This window comes from Mobula hypostoma, chromosome 5 (assembly GCF_963921235.1).
Source record: "Mobula hypostoma chromosome 5, sMobHyp1.1, whole genome shotgun sequence".
NCBI lineage: Eukaryota > Metazoa > Chordata > Chondrichthyes > Myliobatiformes > Myliobatidae > Mobula > Mobula hypostoma.
Genome location: NC_086101.1, coordinates 16,184,901 through 16,206,497, shown reverse-complemented (window position 1 = coordinate 16,206,497; position 21,597 = coordinate 16,184,901). Strand labels below are relative to the sequence as shown.

Sequence of the window (21,597 nt, the reverse complement as noted above, 5' to 3'; positions counted from 1 at the left end):
AGCACTATAACACAGTAACAGTCCCTTCAGTCTGTCTAGTCCATTCTAGCCTGGCTTTCTGCCTAATTCCACTTGCACGTGCCCAGACCATAGCCCTCGATACCTCTCTCATCCATGTACCAATCCAAAGTTCTCTTCAATTTTATAATTGGACCCACGTCCACCTCTTCTGCTGGCAGCTTGTTCTGCACTCTCACCACTTTCTGGGTGAAGAAGTTCCCCCTCAGGTTCACCTTTTATCCTAAACCTATCACCTCTAGTTCTAGTCTCACCCAACCTGAGCGGGAAGGTCCTGCATAGATTCACTCCATCTATACCCCGCAAAATTTTGTGCACCTCTATCAAAAATCTCCCCTCATTCTACGCTCCAGGGAATAAAGTTCTGACCTGTTCAATCTTTCCCGATAACTCAAATCCTGGCAACAAATTGAACTCTTATCTTCTGTTTGACCTCAATGCATTGATATGATGAAATGATCTGTATGGAAGGCATGTACACGGGTTTTTCCTTTCCTTGATGTTTATGACAGTGATAGACTGATGTAGTGATTTGTACAGTGATCTGTCTGTCCGCTGCAAAAGGCAGGATCTCCTGGAGGCTGACCAGGACAGAGCTGGACAGAATCTGATTTCCCATACCATTCTGACATTGTTGGCCCTTGGCCTCCTTTACTAACTTGATGAGGCAAAACACATTTTAGTGAAGCGACGCCTCATATTCTGCTTGGATAACCTTACGCTGATGGTATATACATCAATTTCAACTTCCATTAATTTCTCCCACTCCCCTTCCTTTACTCTTTTTCCATTCCCCATCTGGTTACCCATTCACCCCTTTTTCTCATCTTTCCATCACTTCCCTCTGGTTCAGAATCAGAATTAGGTTTAATATCACTGGCATATGTTGTGAAATTTGTTGTTATACAGCAGCAGTACACAGCAATATGTAATAACAAACACTGTAAATTACAGTAAGTTATATATATATCATATAAAAAGTTAATTAAGTGCTGCAAAGAGAAAAAAACTGTAGTGAGGTAGTGATCAATGTCCATTTATAAATGTGATGGCAGAGGGGAAGAAGCTATTCCTGAACGATTGAGTGTGTGCCTTCAGGCTCCTATATCTCCTCCTTGAGGGTAGCTATGAGAAGAGGGCCTGTCCTGGGTGATGGGAATCCTTAATGGTGGATGCCCTTTTTGAGACATTGCTCCTTGGAGATGTACTGTATGCTGGGGAGGCTGGTGTCCATGATGGAACTGACTGAGTTTACAACTTCCTACAGCTTATTTCAATCCTGTGTGGTGTCTAACCTCCCCACTCCACCCTGCCCCCCATGCCAGACAGTGATGCAGCCAGTTAGAATGCTCTCCACGGTACATCTGTAGAAATTTGTGATTGTCTTTGGTGACGTACCAAATCTCACACTCCTAATGAAATGTAGCTGCTGTCATCCCTTTGTTGTAACTGCATCAGTATGTTGGGCCCAGGATAGATCCTCAGAGATGTTCCCACCCTGTTTCCCTTTCTTCTATGGTCCACTCTCCTTTCCTATCAGATTCCTTTTTCTTCTACTCTTCCACCATCCCCTCCCAGCTTCTCACTTCATCCCCCTCTGGCTTCTGCCCCCTCCCTTTCCAGTTCTGATGAAGGATCTCAGCCTGAAACGCCGACTGTTGATTCCCCTCCCTAAAAGCTGCCTGACCTGCTGAGTTCCTGCAGCATTTTGTGAGCATTGCTCCAGATTTCCAGCATCTGCAGAATCTCTTGTGTGCTTACCCATTTACATTCGCGTCTCCACTCCCTCCCATAGGTTGGGGACGGAGAATGGCGATGGAGCCTGGTGCCCAGCCAAATCGGTGTCGCAAAAGCCCAGCGAGTTCCTGCAGGTGGACCTGCGGCGATTGTACTTCATCACGCTGGTGGGCACACAGGGCCGCCACTCCAATGGACACGGCAACGAGTACGCCCGCCTTTACAGCCTTCAATACAGTCGGAACGGCAAGGACTGGAAGACCTGGAGAGACCGGAGTGGCATCGAGGTAACCCGTCTCCTGGGATCCTTTTTCCCTGGTGATAAGACCTTAACACATAGGAGCAGAATTAGGCTATTTGGCCCATTGAGTCTGCTGCAGCATTCCATCTAGGCATGTTTTGTATTAATTGCTGCTTGTGTTGTTCATTGTTCTGTGTTGTGTTGGATATTATGGCGCTAGAATGTGTGGCGACACTTGCAGACCGCCATCAGCACATCCCTGACTTGTGTTAGTTGTTAACACACACAAATCACGCATTTCACTATATGTTTCAATGTACATGTGATCAACAAATCTGAATCTGATAAGAGGTGGGAGAGAAAGTGTGGTTCATTTATTTTCAAAGTATGCAACTCTGAAATTCTTCGCCAGGTAGCCATGAAACCAAAAAAAGAGAGAACGACAGCATGATTATCAACCCCTAAATACCCCCTCCGCAGTCAAAGAAATGAAAAACACCGGAAGAGGCACATCGACCCCCAAATCCCCCCTCCCCGAACAAAAAAAATGAACAAAATCAGAACAGGCACATAGACCCCAAATCCCCCTTGCCCGCACCAAAAAAAAGATTGGGTGAAAAACGCAGAATATAAAAAAAACTATAACACCAGGGGGAAAAAGTTAATAGTCCAAACCCATATCCAAAATGCAGAAAACACATCAAAGTTGCTGGTGAACGCAGCAGGCCAGGCAGCATCTCTAGGAAAACCTGGGTAACATTGTCCAGGCTCTTCCCTCTCCAGAAGCAGAGCGATACCCAGAGATCAAAAAGCAGGCAGCTGGTGCTCACCTTCCGTAATCACATTGATGTTTCAATCTCCTTCATCACTTTAATCGGCGAAATGGTGTCTTAACATCGATTTGCACTCCGTCCCGCCACCTGCTTGCCATGAGGTTCGCGCACATTGCCATGGCCTCCTGGAGTCTGCAGAGCGCTGGATCACCCGAGCGATTTCCAAACAGCAAACCACAGGCTCCAGCACATCCAAGACGAGAAACAAAAGTAAAAGACATAAAAGAAATGAAAAATATGGTTTCATGATCTATCACGAAGATGTCAAGCAAAGGAGTGTTGTATGCAGACATCACAGAATTGTATACTTCGATAATAAATGATCCTTTGAAGTGTGGTGGGTGGAAATCGAAGGAGGGAAGTCTTTGGTGATGCAGACAGGGTGGAGTCAGAGGGAAATGGGAGGGAGAGAGAGAAGGGGTATGGTCATAAGGCCATAAGACATTGGAGCAGAATTAGGCCATTTAGCCAATCAGTCTGTTCCACCATTCAATCCATCATAGATGATTTATTAACCCTCCTAACTCAATTCTCCTCCCTTCTCCCGATAATCTTTGATGCCCTGACCAATCAAGAACCTGTCAACCTCTGCTTTAAGTGCACCCAATGACTTGGACTCCACGGCCATCGAAGATTCGCCACCCTCCGGCTAAAGAAATTCCTCTTCGTTTCTGTTCTGAGATTGTACCCTCTGATCTAAAAGTTCCCACTACTGGAAACCTCCTATCCACATCCACTCTATTTAAGCCTTTCAATATTAGGTAGTTTTCAGTAAGATCGCCTGTCATTCTTCTCATCTCCAGCGAGTACAGGCCCAGAACCATCAAACACTCCTCATACGTTAACCCTTTCATTCCCAGGATCATTCTCATAAACCACTTCCGGACCCTCTCCAGTACCAGCATGTCCTTTCTTAGTATGGGGCCCAAAACTGCTCTCAATACTCCAAGCAGTCTCACCAATTTTTTTAATATAAAGCCTCATCATTACATCCTTGCTTCTATATTCTTGTCCTCTTGAAATGAATGTTAATGCCGCACTTGGCTTTCCCTCTCACCTTAAACCTGTGCTCCCTAGTTTTGGACACACTAGCCCTGGGAAAAAGCCTGTGCCCTTCATGATTCTGTGAACTTCTCCAGAGTGTAGCATTTCTACACTGTCCTCACCTGATTCGATCCTCACCTGAGGCAACCATCTGAACTGTCTGCCAAGCCACCAATTCAGTTGTCATCTGCAAACATACCAATCGTTTCCCCGACACTCTCATTAATATATGTAGCACATAGCTAAGTTACTGAATTATCTGTATGTTATCGAAGCCTCAAGTATCCAGAAGCCCACTGTAAGTGGTCACACAGCCCAGAGAGGGGCTTCCAGTCCCTTCCAGCCTTGACCCTCGCTGTGGTAATATCTCCGCTGTCAGTAGCTTGGACAAATCGTCGGATTGGCGACAGATTAACCTCCTGGTTTTGACCCCCTGCATCCAGGTGATCACGGGCAACTCAAACCCCTACGATGTGATCCTGAAGGACCTGGGGCCTCCGATCATCGCCCGCTATGTGCGTTTTTACCCAATGGCGGACCGCGTGATGAGTGTGTGCATGAGGGTGGAGCTCTATGGCTGCCCCTGGGAAGGTGAGCATGAGCAGCTTTTCAGACACAAGGCCCAACATCGTCACCAAAACACCGACACCCCAACGGTATCTCTGAAAAAAAGACATCAACGGCACTACAAACACCTTTATAAAATCAGGACTCCTACATTCCAACCATAACCATTCTAAAACCAAAACTCTATACCCCATAACCCTTATAAAATCAAAACCCTACACCCCCTGTTAACCCTTATAAAACCAGAACATGCACCTGCCCGTAACTCTTCTAAAACCAGAACCCTATACCCCATAACCCTTACAAAACCAAAACCGTACACACATCTGTAACTGTTAAAACCAGAATCCTACATCCCCATAATCCTTATAAAACCAGAACCATACACCCCCCCATAACCCTTATAAAACAGAAATCCTAACACTCCTACCGTAACCCTTATAAAACAAATCCTAACACTCCTACCGTAACCCTTATTAAATCAGAACCCTAACACCCTTACTGTAACTCGCATCAGCAACTTTGTGTGTTGCTTGAATTTCCAGCATCTGCAGAATTCCTGTTGTTTGCGATCCTAACACTTCTACCATAACCCTTATAAAACAGGAACCCTAACACTTCTACCATAACCCTTATAAACCAGGAACCCTAACACTTCTACCGTAACCCTTATAAAACAGAAATCCTAACACTTCTACCATAACCCTTATAAAACAGGAATCCTAACACTTCTACCGTAACCCTTATAAAACAGGAATCCTAACACTTCTACTGTAACCCTTATAAAACAGGAATCCTAACACTTCTACCGTAACCCTTATTAAATCAGAACCCGAACACCCTTACTGTAACTCGTACAAAACCAGAACCCTAACATAGCCCTTATAAACCAGCCTGCACTAACTATTTCCCCCTCCCCCTCCCCTCTCCCCACAGATGGCCTGAAGTCGTACAAGGTCCCTATGGGCCAGGTGATGAATGTGTCAGGGCTGCTCCCAGTCAACCTCAATGACTCCACGTACGATGGCAGCCGGATCGGAAGGTAGGGATAGGGGTCAGGACTGTGGGAATGGGGTTCCATCGGGAAATGCCGACAGTCACCTCCCTTTCTGCATGGAAAATCTGCGAGTCTGTCTAAAGTCTCAAGGCTGACAGGTTATCAGAGATCTCCGATACACAGGCACGCAGGGATATGCAGACGCAGGCGCACATGCGTACGCAGACACCTGTGAATTCAAGTACAGATGCAAACAAACGCACACCTGAACAGACGTGTCACAGGCCTGTGCATTGCTCTGAGACGCATACCAGCAGGAACGGACCAAAACAAGCATGTGGTTGGTAATGGACTCAGAAGCTCGTCTGGCTAAGCGAGCCCCTGTAAACAAAGTGCAAGCGATGGCTACGTGTGTACACACGCACCATACATGTGCAGGTGTGTAAATGAGACCTACACACATTCCACATAACAGACTTTTCCATATGATAAGGAGGCATAGAGTTGGGAGTGATGTATTAGCATGGATAGAGGATTGGTTAACTAACAGAAAGCAGAGAGTTGGGAAACACGAGCGTTACTCTGGTTGGCAATCAGTGGTGAACGGTGTACCGCAGGGGTCGGTGCTGGGCCTGCAAATGTTCACAATATACATTGACAATCTGGAGGAGGGGACTTAAGTATCTTAAGATTGCTGATGATACTAAATTGAGTGGAAAAGCAAATTGTGCAGAAGATACGGGGAGTCTGCAGACAGATATAGATTGGTTAATTGAGTGGGCAAGGATAGAGTACAATGTCGGTAAATGCGAGGTCATATACTTTGGAAGGAAAAATGAAAGAGCAGATTATTATTTAAATGGTAAAACATTGCAGCATGCTGCTGTGCAGAGGGACTTGAGAGTGCCTGTACATGAATCACAAAAGGTTGGTTTGCAGATCCATCAGGCTATCAAGAAGGCAAATTGAATGTTGGCCTTCATTGCTAGAGGGATTGAATTTAAGAGCAGGGAGGTTATGCTGCAACTGTACAGGGTACTGGTGAGGCCGTACCTGGAGTACTGTGTGAAGTTCTGGTCTCCTTATTTTGAGGAAGGATGTACTGCCTTTGGAGACAGTGCAGAGGAAGTTCACCAGACTGATTCCAGAGGGGGGGTTAGACTATGAGGAGAGATTGAGTCGCCTGGGACTGTACTCACTGGAATTCAGAAGGATGAGAGGAGATCTTATTGAAACATATGAAATTATGAAAGGGATAAATAAGATAGAGGCAGAAAGGTTGTTTTCACTGGTAGGTGAGACAAGAACTAGGGAATATAGCCTCAAGGTTCAGGGGATTAAATTTAGGGTGGCGATGAGGAGGAACTGCTTTTCCCAGAGAGTGGTGAATCTGTGGAATTATCTGCCCACTGAAGCAGTGAAGGCTACCTCAGTAAATATATTTAAGACAATATTGGGTAGATTTTTGCATAGTAGGGTAACTAAGGGTCATGGTGGGGGGGGTGGGGGCGGGCGGCAAGTAGGTGGAGGTGAGGCCATGGCCAGATCAGCCATGATCTTATTGAATGGCGGAGCAGGCTTGTTGGGCCAGATGTCCTACTCCTGCTCCTATTTCTTAGGTTCATCCCTCGTCCCCCTCCTCCCTTCACTGATGCGCACACCCACACAGAGTGCTGTGGGAATGTTTGGGGGGTGGGGGGCTGCATTAGAGCCTGGAAGTGCAGGAAAACATTCAGCCCCTTCAAGCTTGCTGCTCCATCAAGTGAGGCAACAACTGATCCGTAGCCAAAATGCACACACCACTGCCCCTGCACCAGCCTACCCACCCACGCATGCCTTCACCAGTTCCCTCTGCTGCATCCCATTCTCACTCCATTCCTCCTTGCCAGGTTGCACTACGGAGGCCTGGGGCAGCTAACGGACGGGGTCTTGGGGCTAGATGACTTCACCCAGAGCCATGAGCTGCGGGTCTGGCCTGGCTACGACTATGTGGGCTGGCGGAACAGCACGCTGGGCCGTGATCACGTGCAGATCGAGTTCTTCTTTGACCAGCTCAGCACGTTCGACTACATGAAGGTGAGGCCCGCGGAACAAAGATGAGGAGGAATTTCTTTTGTCAGAGGGAGGTGAACCTGTGGAAGTCCGATATATTTAAAGAAGAGCTTGATAGGTTCTTGATTAGTAAGGGCATCCAAGGTTACAAGAAGATCGGAGAATGGGGTTGAGAGGGAAAATAAATCAGCCATGATCAAATGGTAGAGCATACTTGATGGGCAGAATGGTATATTTCTGCTTCTATGTCTAATGGTGTCTGTCCAACCTGCAGGATCGACCCTCTCTCCTTCCTCCACTGCTTTATACACTTTTCTCCCTGTATCCTGCTGACCTGTGGGTTGATTCTCTTACCCTTCCCCACTGTCTTGTACCCTCTGCCTGTATCCCAACAACCTGTGAGTCTTCCTTCTCTCCTTTCTTGTGCACTCTGGATAAGAAGCTAAAGTCAGTGTATCAGTATTACAGTGGAGTAAAGGGAATTACAGAGGTATGAGAGAGGAGTTGGCCAGAATTGATTGGAAGCGAATACTGGCAGGGATGACGGTAGAGAATATCTGGAAGCAATTCAGAAGGCACAGGATATATACATCCCAAAAAGGAAGAAGTATTCCAAAGGCAAGATGACACAACCCCATGGCTAACAAGGGGAGTCAAAGCTAATGAGAGGGCATATATATTGGAGCAAAAATTTGTGGGAAGGTAGAGGATTGGGAAGCTTTTGAAAACCAACAGAACGCAACTAAAAAAGTCATTAAGAAGGTGAAGATGGAATGTGAAAGTAAGCTAGCCAATAGTATTAAAGAGGATACCAAAAGCTTCTTCAGATACATAAAGTGTAAAAGAGGGGTGAGAGTAGATATCAGACTGCTGGAAAACAGTGCTGGAAAGGTAGGAATGGGGGACAAGGAAATGGCAGATGAAATGAGTAAGTATTTTGCATCACTCTTCACTGTGGAAGACACCAGCAGTATGGTGGAAGTTCCAGGTGTCAAGGGTCATGAAGTATGTGAATCTACCATTACTAGGGAGAGGATTCTTACAAATCTGAAAGTTCTAAAGGTAGATTAATCACCTGAACCAGATTGTATACACCCCAAGATTCTGGAAGAGGTGGCTGAAGAGATTGTGGAGGCTTTAGTAATGATCTTTCAAGAATCAGTAGATTCTGGAATTGTTCCAGAAGATTGGAAAATTGCAAACGTCACTCCACTCTTCAAGAAGGGAAGAGAGGCAGAAGAAAGGAAATTATGGGCCAGTTCATCTGACATCAGTGGTTGGGAAAATGTTGAGAATCGATTGTTAAGGATGTGGTTTCAGCATACTTGGAGGCACATGATAAAATAGGCCAAGGGTTACTTGGAGAGGGTTCAAAGGATGTTCATAAAAATAATTCCAGGGTTAAGTGCTTGTAATATGAAGAGTGTTTGCTAGCTCTGTGCCTGTATTCACTGGAAGTCAGAAAAATGAGGGATGACCTAATTGAAACCTATTGAGTGTTGAAAGGGCTTTAAAGAGTGGGTGTGGAGAGGGTATTTCCTATGGTGGAACTGTCTAAGACCAGTCTCAGAATAGAGGGGCATCCTTTTAGAACAGAGATGAGGAGGAATTTCTTTAGCCAGAGAGTGATGGATCTATGCAATTCATTGCATCAGCCAGCCCTGTAGGCTAAGTCTGTATGTATATTTAAGGTAGTGGTTGATAGATTCTTGATTGGTCAGGGAATGAAGGGATACAGGGGAGGAAGGCAGGAGATTAAGGCAGAGAGGAAAAATTGGATCAGCCATGATGAAATGGCCTAATTCTGCTCCTGTATGGTCTTATGGTTTCTTCATCCCCTTGAGGACTTGGATGGAGCAATCAAAATCTCTAGGGACAGACGACTTTGGGTGATGCCTTCAACCGAGGTTGGCTCTTCACATTCGGAAATCATGGAATCATGTGAGATGGATAAAGGCCCTTGGGTCAACACCTCCATATCAACCAAGATGTCCTTTGAAACTTGTCCCATTTCCTCTATCACACTAAATCCTTCCTGGCCATGTGCTCCTCCAAGGGTTATAGAGTACTACAGTACAGAAACAGGCCCTTACTGATCTAGTCCATGCCAATCTTATCTTCTGCCTAGTCCTGTCTAGCTGTACCCTGTACCCATATCCAGCCAAACCCTCCTTTTAATGTACCTGTCCAAAGTTCCTTTAAATGCTATGTTGTTGTAAATGTACCCACCTCAATCTGGCAGCTTGTTCCGTACACTGACCATCCCCTGCAGTTTCAGATTGAAACTTCTCACCGTAAGCTGATGTCCTCTGTCTCCTAATTTCTAGCTCTCAGCTGTGTACACCATTGTCAGGCCCAACTTCAGTTTATTTGTATATTTATTGAGATAAACTGAGGAAATTGGGCCCTTCCAGTGCTTAGATCCACTCTACCCAGCAACCTCTGATTTAACCCGAGTCTAATCACAGGGACAATTTACAATGACCAGTTAACCTAATGACTGGTATGTCATTGCTGGACTATGGGAAGAAACCGGAGCACGCAGAAGAAACCCACACATTCCATGGGGAGAACATACAAACTCCTTACAGATGAGGTCAGAATTGAACACCGAACTCCGATGCCCAGAGCTGTAATAGCATTGCTCTAATTATGCTACCGTGGCACACCTCACCATCTTCATGATCTTGTGCACCTCTATAAGTTCACCTCTCAATCCTCTACACTTCAATGAATAAAGTCCCAACCTGCTCAACCTTTCTCCATACTCAAGACCCAGCAATGTCCTCGTAAATCTCCTCTGAACTTTCTCCATCTTTCCTAATAGCAGAGTGACCACAACTGAACACAAAATGCAGCTTCACAAAGATTTTGTACAACTGCAACATAACAAACCAATTTCTGTACTCAGTGCTTGGCCAGAGTAACACATAAAATGCTGGAGGAACTCAGCAGCTCAGGCAGCATCTATGGAGAGGAATAATTAGTTGGATTTTCAGGCTGAGAAGATAGATCTCATGAAGGATCTTGACCCGAAATGTAGACTCTTTATATCTTTCTGTAGATGCTGCCAGATCTGCTGAGTTCCTCCAGCATTTTATGTGTGATGTTCTGGATTTCCAGCATCTGCAGAATTTCTTATGTTTTTGGTCAGTGTGCCAAAAGCTTTCTTCACCATCCTTTCTACCTGTGACTTTCAGTGAAACTTGTCCTAGGTGCTCCTTGGTCCCTCTGTTCCACAGAAGTCCCCAGGGCCCTACAGTTCACAGTGAATGTGCTACCCTCGTTTGTCTTCCTAAAGTGCAACACCTTGACCCAGGTATATCACTCTGGTCTTGTCCTCTAAATCAGAGTCACGTAGCACAGAGGCAATCCTTTTGCAAAGACCCTTGGAAAGGGGAAACAAAGTTTACATAACGGATCTTTGGACAGTTTGTGTCATAAAAAGTTTCTGAAACTTTGCAGACCCAGGTTGAATCCTGGCCTCGGGTGCTGTCTGTGTGGTGTTTGCACATTCTCCAGGGTTTCCCTCTGCGTCCTCCATTTTCCAACCATATCCCAAATATATGTTGTTCGGTTATTGATGCTGTAAATTATCACTATTGTGAGAAAATGTGGTAGAATCTGGGAGTGGGAGGAAGTTTTTGAGAATGTGAAGAGAATCAATTGTAAGATTTAATGTAGGATCAGGGAGGAGGTGCAGGAGCCTGAAGACAGCACTCAACTTTTTAGGAACAATTTCCTCCTCTCTGTCATCAGATTTCTAAATGGACAATGAACCAGTGAACACTACCTCACTATTTTTGCTCTCTTTTTGTACTACTAATTTAATTTGTCAGAATCAGGTTTATTATCACTGGCATAGGACGTGAAATTTGTTAACTTAGCAGCAGTTCAATGCAACACAATCTAGAAGAGAAAAAAATAAAAATAATAAAAAATAAGTAAATCAATTACAGTATAAGTATATTGAATAGATTAAAAAACATGCATAAAACAGAAATACTGTTTACGTTTCTAAAAAGTGAGGTAGTGTCCAAGGGTTCAATGGCCATTTAGGAATTGGATGACAGAGGGGAAAAAGCTGTTCCTGAATCGCTGAGTGTGTGCCTTCAGGCTTCTGTACCTCCCACCTGATGGTAACAGTGAGAAAAGGGCATGCCCTGGGTGCTGGAGGTCCTGCATAATAGATGCTGCCTTTCTGAGACACTGCTCCTTGAAGATGTCATGGGTACTTTGTAGGCAAGTACCCAAGATGAAGCTGACAGGATTTACAACCCTCTGCAACTTTTTCAGTCCTGTGCAGTAGCCCCCTGCCCCCCCCCCATACCAGACAGTGATGCAGCCTCTCAGAATGCTCTCCACAGTACATCTATAGATGTCTTTCAATGTATTTGTTGATATGCCAAATCTCTTTAAACTCCTAATGAAGTATAGCCACTGTCTTGCCTTCTTTATAACTACGTCAATACATTGGGACCAGGTTAGATCCTCAGAGATCTTGACACCCAGGAACTTGGAAACTGCTCACTCTCTCCACTTCTGATCTCTCTGAGGATTGGTATGTGTTCCTTCGTCTTGCCCTTCCTGAAGTCTACAATCAGCTCTTTCGTCTTACTGATGTTGAGTGCCAGGTTGTTGCTGCAGCACCACTCCACTGGTTGGCATATCTCACTCCTGTACGCCCTCTCGTCATCACCTGGGATTCTACCGACAAAGTTTGTATCGTCAGCAAATTTATAGATGGTATTTGAGCTATGTGTAGCCACACACTCGTGTATATAGAGACTAGAGCAGTGGGCTAAGCACACACCCCTGAGGTGCGTCAGTTTTGATCGTCAGCGTGGAGGATATGTTATCACCAATCCACACAGATTGTGGTCTTCCTGTTAGGAAGTCAAGGATCCAATTGCAGAGGGAGGTACAGAGGCCCAGGTTCTGCAAATTCTCATTCAGGATTGTGGGAATGATGGTATTAAATGCTGAGCTATAGGCGATGAACAGCATCCTGACGTAGGTATTTGTGTTGTCCAGGTGGTCTAAGGCCGTGTGAAGAGCCATTGAGATTGTGCTTGCCATTGATCTATTGTGGCGTTAGGCAAATTATAATGGGTCCAGGTCCTTGCTGAGGCAGGAGTTCAGAATAGTCATGACCAACCTCTCAAAGCATTTCGTCACTGTCGATGTGAGTGCTACCGGGTGATAGTCATTAAGGCAGTCCACATTATTATTCTTAGGCACTGGTATAAGGGCTGCCTTTTTGAAGCAAGTGGGAACTTCTGCCCATAGCAGTGAGAGATTGAAAATGTCCTTGAATACTCCAGCTAGTTAGTTGGCACAGGTTTTCAGAGCCTTACCAGTTACTCCATTGGGACCTTACACCTTGTGAGGGTTCACTCCCTTTAAAGACAGCCTAACATCGGCTTCTGAAACGGAGATCACAGAGTCATCAGGTGCAGCAGGTATCTTTACAGCTGTAGTTGTGTTCTCCCTTTCAAACCGGGCGTAGAAGGTGTTGAGTTCATCTGGTAGTGAAACATCGCTGCCATTCATGCTATTGGGTTTCGCTTTGTAGGAAGTAATGTCCTGTAGACCCTGCCGGAGTTGGCATGCATCCGTGTTGTCTCCAACCTTGTTCAAAATTGTCTCTTTGCCCTTGAAATAGCCCTCCGCATATCATACCTGGTTTTCTGGTACAGGCCTGGGTTGCCAGACTTGAGTGCCACGGATCTAGCCTTCAGCAGGCGATGGCTTTTGGTTGGGGAATGTACATTAAATCTTTGTAGGCATGCACTCATCCACGCAGGTTTTAATGAAATCAGTAACAACTGCAGCATACTCATCAGGTTCGAAAATGAATCCCTGAGTACAGCCAGTCCCCCAATTCAAGGCAATTCTGTAGGTGCTCCTGTGCTTCCCTTGTCCATACCTTCTTGGTCCGCACTACTGGTGCTGCAGTCTTCAGTCTCTGCCTGTACTCAGGGAGTAGAAATACAACCAGGTGATCAGACTTCCTGAAGTGAGGGCGTGGAATAGCATGATAGGCATTCTTGATGGTGGTGTAACAATGGTCCAGTGTGTTGTTTCCTCTGGTATTGGAAGTGATTTGTTGATGGTAGTTGCTTAGTGATTTTTATTCAGACTGGCCTGGTTAAAACTTCCCAAAACGGTAGTGAGGGTGTTGGGGTGCGCTGTTTCACGCATATTGATCCCATTGCTCAGATCATCTAAAGCCTGCTTGACATTGGCCTGAAGTGGAATGTAAACTGCTACCAAAATGACCCCAGAGAACTCCCTTGGTAGGTAAAAAGGTGAGCAGAATTGGGACAGCATTGATATATTTGTGCATCGGGAAGAGTTGATCACGAGGCATACTCCTCTACCTCTGCTTTTGAGAGACTCTATATCGACCTATCTTGACGGTGCATAGTAAACCCGTCGATCTGAATCGCTACATCCAGAACAGAAGGGGTTAACCAGGAAACAAAGGACGCATACGGTCCTAATGTCCCCCTGATTCAGTACCCCAGCTCTGATTTTATCCACCAGAGACTACATTTGCCAGCAAGATAGTCGGTATAGGGAGTTTAAAAGATAATTCTTATCAAAGCATAACTTTTTTATGTATTGAAATGTACGGCTGCTGCAAAGCAACACATTTCACGATATGCCATTGATATGATATTAAACCTCATTCTGATTTGGGATTAGTGTAACTGAGTCGTTGATGGCCAGCATGGACTCAATGGGCCAAAGGGCCTAATCTCTATTTCTCTATTACTCTGGAAAGATTTAGAAACATCTGAATAATATGCACATAATTTAAAAAAAAGTAAAAATGATCAGTAAGTAAAATTTATCAACAAACAAAATATCAAACCAAAATTTAATTTGGATAAATTAACGCCAGGGAGCAGAATGGTGCAGCTAGCACACAGTGACCCGGCCTTGATCCTCACCTCCAGCAGGGTCTGTGTGGAATTCGCATGTTAACCCTGTGACAGAGGGGTTCCCTCACACCCACCCCACTCCCCCACCTCTGGCGCTCTGATCCCTCGCACGGCCCCGAGGCGTGCAGGCCAGTGCGTTAATTAGCCCTGGTGTGTTAAATGGGTGGTAGAAGCTGGGGGGAGTTGATGGAAATGTAGGGGCGAATTTTTTTTAAAAAAGGGATTAGTGAAGGTTGTCAGGAATTCAGTGGGCCAAAGGGCATGTTGGCATGCTGTATGTGTCTGTGACAAAAACTTCAGAACTTTAGAACAGTACAGAACCAGAACAGGCTTATGATGTTATCCCATCTAACCTAATCCCTTCTGCCTACACAAGGTCCATATCTCTCCATTGCCTGCACTTTCTTAAGCCTATCTAAGCTGCTGTTAAATGCTGCTATTCTTCTGCCTCCACTACCAGCACCTGCCACTCTCTGGATGTAAAGTAAAAACATTGTTCTTTTTAAATCCTGCGATTAACCTCTCTCTGTCGGCGCTTCTTTCCCAGGTCCATTGCAACAACATGTTCACCTACCACGTGAAGGTGTTCCGAAAGGTGGAATGCTTCTTCAAACAGAGTGTGACTGGCTCCTGGGATCCGGGTCCTGTCAGCTACACCATGGTCCATGACGACAAGAACCCCAGCGCCCGCTTCGTCAAGGTGCCTCTAAACCAACGGGTTGGCCAGGTGGTGCGCTGCAACTTCTACTTCGCTGACGCCTGGATGATGTTCAGCGAGGTCACCTTCCGCCTGGGTAGGTATCTCCTGCGGCGCTGGGTGCGGGGACAGGACAGGAGATGAGGCCCGGGCTAGACTGGGATTGACTGGTCGAGCCTGTTCTGCTAGTCGGTGAGCTCTCGGCTCACCCCTGATCTGTCTCGGGTATGAAAGTGGCAGGTGGAGCAAAGGTATCGGTTAACCAGACCCTGCCCTCACCCTTCCCCCTAGTGTTGTCCCCACGCCACACCATCAGATCCCTGAGCACTATTACTGTTCTGTTCAGCACCCCCCCTCCCCACCTCCACAGTGCCTGTAGGCTGGGAAACCAAGTTGTAGCCGAGTCCCCACTTCATTCCCCAGCACCTCTGGTGAAGTGGGGTTTGGACCTGAGATGAAGTTGGGGGGGTGGTTTAGATTCCTCCTTCCACCCCTCACCCATCTGTCTGTGTCTATGTACATCTGTGTCTGAGTGTGTGTGTATGTATGTGTCTCTGTGTCTGTCAGTGTGCCCTCTAAACTGCACAGATGCGTGGTCGCGCAGTAACAGAAGTGCCCCTGTGCACATAGCCTTTGTTGCCACGCAGCTGGAATATTCTTTTATATAATATTTTATGAAAGTGCCACGTAGTTTTCAGGCCATTTGTTAAAAAAAATTCCTGCTCAGAGCAATGGTTGATCCATGCAGCTGTTTTTAAAAAAAATGAGAGGGAATATTGGTCTGTGTGTGTGCTATGTGTCTCTGTGTCAGTACGTCCATCCAAGATTCTGTGTGATTGTCCGTGTCTCTGTGTGTTGCTGTGTCTGCAACCATTTGCCATGCTCCTTGCGGCTGTCTGTGCGGAGTTTGCATCCTCTCCTGGCGACTCTCTGCAGTTTCCTCCCAGGTGCTCCAGTTTCCTCCCACATCCAAGAGATGTGTGAGACGTGTGGGTTAATCAGCCACCGTGAATTGTCAACATCATGTTGGGGAGAAGTGGAACTGGTGGCGGTGGGGAAGGAGTGGATAAGAAATGGGAGAGTGAAGTGTGGATTTGTGTAAATGCATGCTTCGTGGTCAGTAGTGAGTTGGTGGGCTGAAGGGACTTTGCATGCAGTGTGACTCACCTGCTCTTCCTCATGCTGTCCCTAACCTGTTTCTCTCTCCCTAGGCTCCAAAACCACGACTCCGCTCCACACGGATCTAAAGCCACGCGGTCCCGCCCCGCCAGAACTGGGAACCGTAATCCCACCAGCAAGACAGTCCACCGCCAATCACCGGGTGGATGCTATGATTCCCACCATCAGTAACCTAGGTAATGCAAGTTTGGTAGCATAAGGGGCTGGGTGGACTTCCCTGTGTCTTCAGTCACATTTGGAATACAGTGCTGACTTGCGTTAGGAGTGTGGGGGATGACCAGCATTGTGCTGGTGACCCAGCCAGCCATCCCACCTTGCCCCATGGTCTGAGAGGCCTGCATTCAGTCACAAAGCCAAGTGGAAGCTGGCTTCCCTCAATCCCAAGTCACCACTGAGAAGAACAACCTCCTCCCCATCACTCTCCATCTGCCCATCACGCACTCCCTCCTCCCGCTGGGTCCCCTCCCCAACTGTTCCTATCTACCCTCCCCACCTCTCTCCCTCATTTCCATTCTCCACCTTCCTCTCCATCAGAGTCCACCATCTTCAGCTGTCTGTCACCTCCCAGCTTCCGTCCCTACCTCCACCCTTCCCTCCTCCATCTGCCTATCGCCCCTGTTCACCGGGATCTACCTGTTAACTGCCCTCAGCCCTTTCCCATCACCTTGTTGCAATGGCTATCTCCCCTCTGCTCTTTCAGTCCAGGGTGAAAGCTTTTAAAACATAGAAACATAGAAAATAGGTGCAGGAGTAGGCCATTCGGCCCTTCGAGCCTGCACCGCCATTCAGTACGATCATGGCTGATCATCCAACTCAGAACCCTGTACCAGCCTTCCCTCCATACCCCCTGATCCCTTTAGCCACAAGGGCCTTATCTAACTCCCTCTTAAATATAGCCAATGAACTGGCCTCAACTGTTTCCTGTGGCAGAGAATTCCACAGATTCACCACTCTCTGAAGAAATTTTTCCTCATCTTGGTCCTAAAAGGCTTCCCCTTTATCCTCAAACTGTGACCCCTCATTCTGGACTTCCGCAACATCGGGAACAATCTTCCTGCATCTTGCCTGTCCAATCCCTTTCAGATTTTATACGTTTCAATCATATCCCCCCTCAATCTTCTAATTTCCAACGAGTATAAGCCTAGTCGATCCAGTCTTCCATCATATGGAAGTCCTGCCATCCCAGGAATCAATCTGGTGAATCTTCTTTGTACTCCCTCTATGGCAAGAATGTCTTTCCTCAGATTAGGGGACCAAAACTGCACACAATACTCCAGGTGTGGTCTCACCAAGGCCTTGTACAACTGCAGTAGTACCTCCCTGCTCCTGTACTTGAATCCTCTTGCTATGAATGCCAGCATACCATTTGCCTTTTTCACCACCTGCTGTACCTGCATGCCCACTTTCAATGACTGGTGTATAATGACACCCAGGTCTCGTTGCACCTCCCCCTTTCCTAATCGGCCACCATTCAGATAATCTGTTTTCCTGTTCTTGCCACCAAAGTGGATAACCTCACATTTATCCACATTAAATTGCATCTGCCATGAATTTGCCCACTCACCCAACCTATCCAAGTCACCCTGCATCCTCTTAGCATTCTCCTCACAGCTAACACTGCTGCCCAGCTTTGTGTCATTCGCAGACTTGGAGATGCTGCATTTAATTCCCTCATCCAAGTCATTAATATATATTGCAAACAACTGGGGTCCCAGCACTGAGCCTTGTGGTACCCCACCAGTCACTGCCTGCCATTCTGAAAAGGTCCCGTTTATTCCCACTCTTTGCTTCCTGTCTGCCAACCAATTCTCTATACACATCAATACCTTACCCTCAATACCGTGTGCTTTAAGTTTGCACACTAATCTCCTGTGTGGGACCTTGTCAAAAGCCTTTTGAAAATCCAAATATACCACATCCACTGGTTCTCCCCTATCCACTCTACCAGTTACATCCTCAAAAAATTCCATGAGATTCGTCAGACATGATTTTCCTTTCACAAATCCATGCTGACTTTGTCCGATGATTTCACCCAGGATGCCTGTTGTCTGTCCATTCCCTTTCACAGACCCTTCTTCACCTGCTGGCTCCATCTAGTGTATTGCTTTTTTTCAGATTCCAGCATCTGTAGTCTCTTGTCTCCACATGACAAAGAAGGGTGACAACACTCACAGATACCCCAGAATTATATAACACCTTTTTGGAGTGTGTCCACAGGAAGTAGAGGTCACTGGAAGAGGGAATATAGTTACAAGCTTTTTTTTTGGGGGGGGGGAATGGCAGCAAAGAGCATAAGAATTTAGAAATAACTAGACAACGGGGTGACCCGTTGGGGCACCCTTTGAGAGACGGGTAGTGCAGTGTGATGTGACCAGAATGAACATTAAATTTTCCTGAATGCTATTGCTATCTCTTTGATTTGGAAATTAAAGAAGAAAAACTCAGCTTATTAAAGAAGAGAGACGCATAGCAAGACAAACATGTGAGCAGAATGAACATAAAATATCCATGAAGTAAATTTGAAGGAATCGGGCTTGCTGGGTCGGGTGTGGAATTAAGTGTCCGATGTAATGATGGATTTGGCCTTGAATAATCGCAGGAGGATTCCATCGATTCCTAGTTGGAATGACTTCTTTGGCACCAAAGGATCTCATTTGGAAGAGGCAATTGTATTGTGTGATGTTTTTCCTGAACTTGTTTGCAATAGGTTCATCATTGTTGTACAAATTGAGGAGTTCATTAGGTAGAGGCTGCAAATTGCCTGTCCTGACCTTTCCCTTCATACAGCAGAAATGTGCGGTTTCTCCAGTGAATAGGAAGGCATGACAGTGAGGCCATACTCTCGTCATCAAACCAACATCAGCAGAAATGTTATGCCGTGCAAGTCGTGTATTTTGCCTTACTCTTTCTCTGTCGAGATATTGTCATCAAAAGTGGCCATTGTCATCTTCAGCAACTCTCGCAATAATTACTCTGTGCCGCATATTCTCGAGGTGATTTTTCCTTTTCTCCTCTGTCTCTTCCTCTCTCCTCCTCCTCTGCCTGTTTTTGTCATTCTGGAGACGCGCAGCCCTTTCATCCTTCGTCTCTTCATCTCTTCTACCATTTGTTCTTTCTCTCTGATCCTGGAGTCGTGCGGCCCTGGCCTGATCGGATTCTTGTTCTCTCCTCTGTCTGTGCCTATTGTCATTTTGGAGACGTGCATGCCTGTCCTCCTCTGTCTCGTCTTCTCTCATCTTTCTTGTCCTGACTCTTTGATCCTGGAGTCGTGCGGCCCTGGCCTCATCCGATTGTTGTTCTCTCCCTCTCCTTGCTGCTTCCCGACGACATTTGGTGTCATCTCTTGACCATAATGTCCCCCTTCTCTTTCCACATGGCATAATTAGGCTATCCATATATTTTTACCCTAATGCTTGATAGAAGATAGGAAGCAGTAACACCAAAGCCTCCAAGCTGCGTGCGCATGCGTTGGGCTGTGGTGCCGTGGTCTCCGTGGAAGGTGGAAGCGTCTCTGTGCGCATCGTGAGACGCTGCTGAGGGTGGCTATGCGCATGTGTCCGGCTGTGGTGTCACGGTCTCCACAATGGCCGATCGGGTCGCGAGTGAAAGGCAGTCTGTTGATTTTTGGCGAATGAGCAATTTTATACGAAGATATAACCCTGAACTTTGCCTGCATTCTGTAAGTTAGCGCATTTTGATTCGATTTAGCCAAACAAAAAGTGCCGCTGTAATGCACCGTTTGCGCTAATTGGAGGTCACAGACAGACAGAGCATGAGAGTTTTAGTAGTATATAGATAAGAGTTATAGATCGAGTGGATAGCCAGGAACTTTTTCCCAAGGCAATAACTGCTGAAGCAAGGTGGTATAACTGAAGTGTTGGGAGGAAAGTGTAGGTGAGATGTCAGAGATGTTTTCTTCATAACACAGAGAGAGGTGGGTGCGCAGAACACCCTGCCAGGGGTGGTGGTAGGAGCAAATACATTAGGGACACTTAAGGGACTCTTGGGCACATGGATGAAAGATGAAAGGAGGGCTATGAGGGAGGGAAGAGTTTGATTAATCTTGGAGTAGGTTAAAGGATTGGCACAACATTGTGGGCCAAAGAGCCTGCATTGTGCTCTACCGCTCTACATAACAGAACACAGAAGAGTACAGCACAGGAATAGGCCTTTCGGCCCACAATGTTTCACCAAACCAATTAAATAAGTTATCAAATGGCTAACTAAACTAATCCCCATTGCCTGAACAATGTCCATATCCTTCCATTTCCCACAAATTCATGTACCTATCTAAAAGTCACTGGAAAGTCTCTAATGCAGGGGTTCCCAACTTTTTTATGCCAAGGAGCTTACCGTTAAGCAAGCGGTCAATGGAGGCAAATTTGTGACCCCCCCCCCCCCGGCTCTAATGTATGTGCCTCTTGCACCACTCCAGGCACCCACCACACTCTGTGTAAATAAATACACCTCCTTTAAAATTACTCCCCCTCACCTTAAATGCATGCTCTATTCTCTGCCCTAGACGGGTGTGAGGGCTGAATAGAACTGTTCATTTAAAGAGGAAGTCAGAATCAGGTTTAAGATCACTGACAAGTGTCTTGAAGTTTGTGGTTTTGTGGCAGCATTACAGTGCAACACATTAACAATTAACGATTAGTTACAAAAAAATAGTGCAAAGGAGGAAGCAATCTAATGATGGAGGGAAAGAAGCTGTTCTTAAAATGTTGATAGATAGAGGATAAACTTTGGGAAACTGTTGGCAATGAGGTCGGGAGAGTGACAGAGGCGAGGAGATAAGGCCTGTGGTCGAACTGCCATGATCCTAGTGACTGACAGGACAGCCTTAAGAGGCTAAATGGCTGAACCCTGCTCCTATGGTGTTTGTATAGATTTCAAGGAAACAAACAGGAGCAGGAGTTGGTCATCTGGCCCATCGAGCCTGCTCCGCCAGTCAAAAAGATCCTGCCTTTTCCCCAGAACCCTTAATTCTCCTGCTCTGCAAATTTCTATCTAACTGTGTCTTAAATATATTTGATGAGTCGCTTCTATAGAGATTTCCACAGATTCACTACTCTTTGGGAAAAGCAGTTTCTCTTCATCTCCATCCTAAACCTATGCCCACAAATCTTGAGGCTACGTTCTAGTCTCACCTACCAGTGGAAACAACTTTCCTGCCTCTTTGTTCTCTATCCCTTTCATAATGTTATATATCTCTATAAGATGGAAGCTGTAGAGAGGATGCAGAGGAGATTTACCAGGATGCTCACTGGATTAGAGAGCGT

General features: G+C 46.1%; 1 protein-coding gene across 11 annotated transcripts in view; it reads left to right on the top strand.

Annotated features, from left to right (window-relative positions):
* Positions 1–21,597, top strand: part of LOC134346638 (discoidin domain-containing receptor 2-like) — a 146,443-nt gene that overhangs the window by 102,203 nt on the left and 22,643 nt on the right. For all 11 annotated transcript variants that reach the window (XM_063048106.1, XM_063048117.1, XM_063048112.1 and 8 more), the window contains exons 4-9: positions 1,814–2,042; positions 4,317–4,464; positions 5,377–5,482; positions 7,327–7,513; positions 14,987–15,233; positions 16,348–16,491. In XM_063048106.1, coding sequence (XP_062904176.1) covers positions 1,814–2,042; positions 4,317–4,464; positions 5,377–5,482; positions 7,327–7,513; positions 14,987–15,233; positions 16,348–16,491 — 1,061 coding nt within the window. The remainder of the gene's footprint in view (positions 1–1,813; positions 2,043–4,316; positions 4,465–5,376; positions 5,483–7,326; positions 7,514–14,986; positions 15,234–16,347; positions 16,492–21,597) is intronic.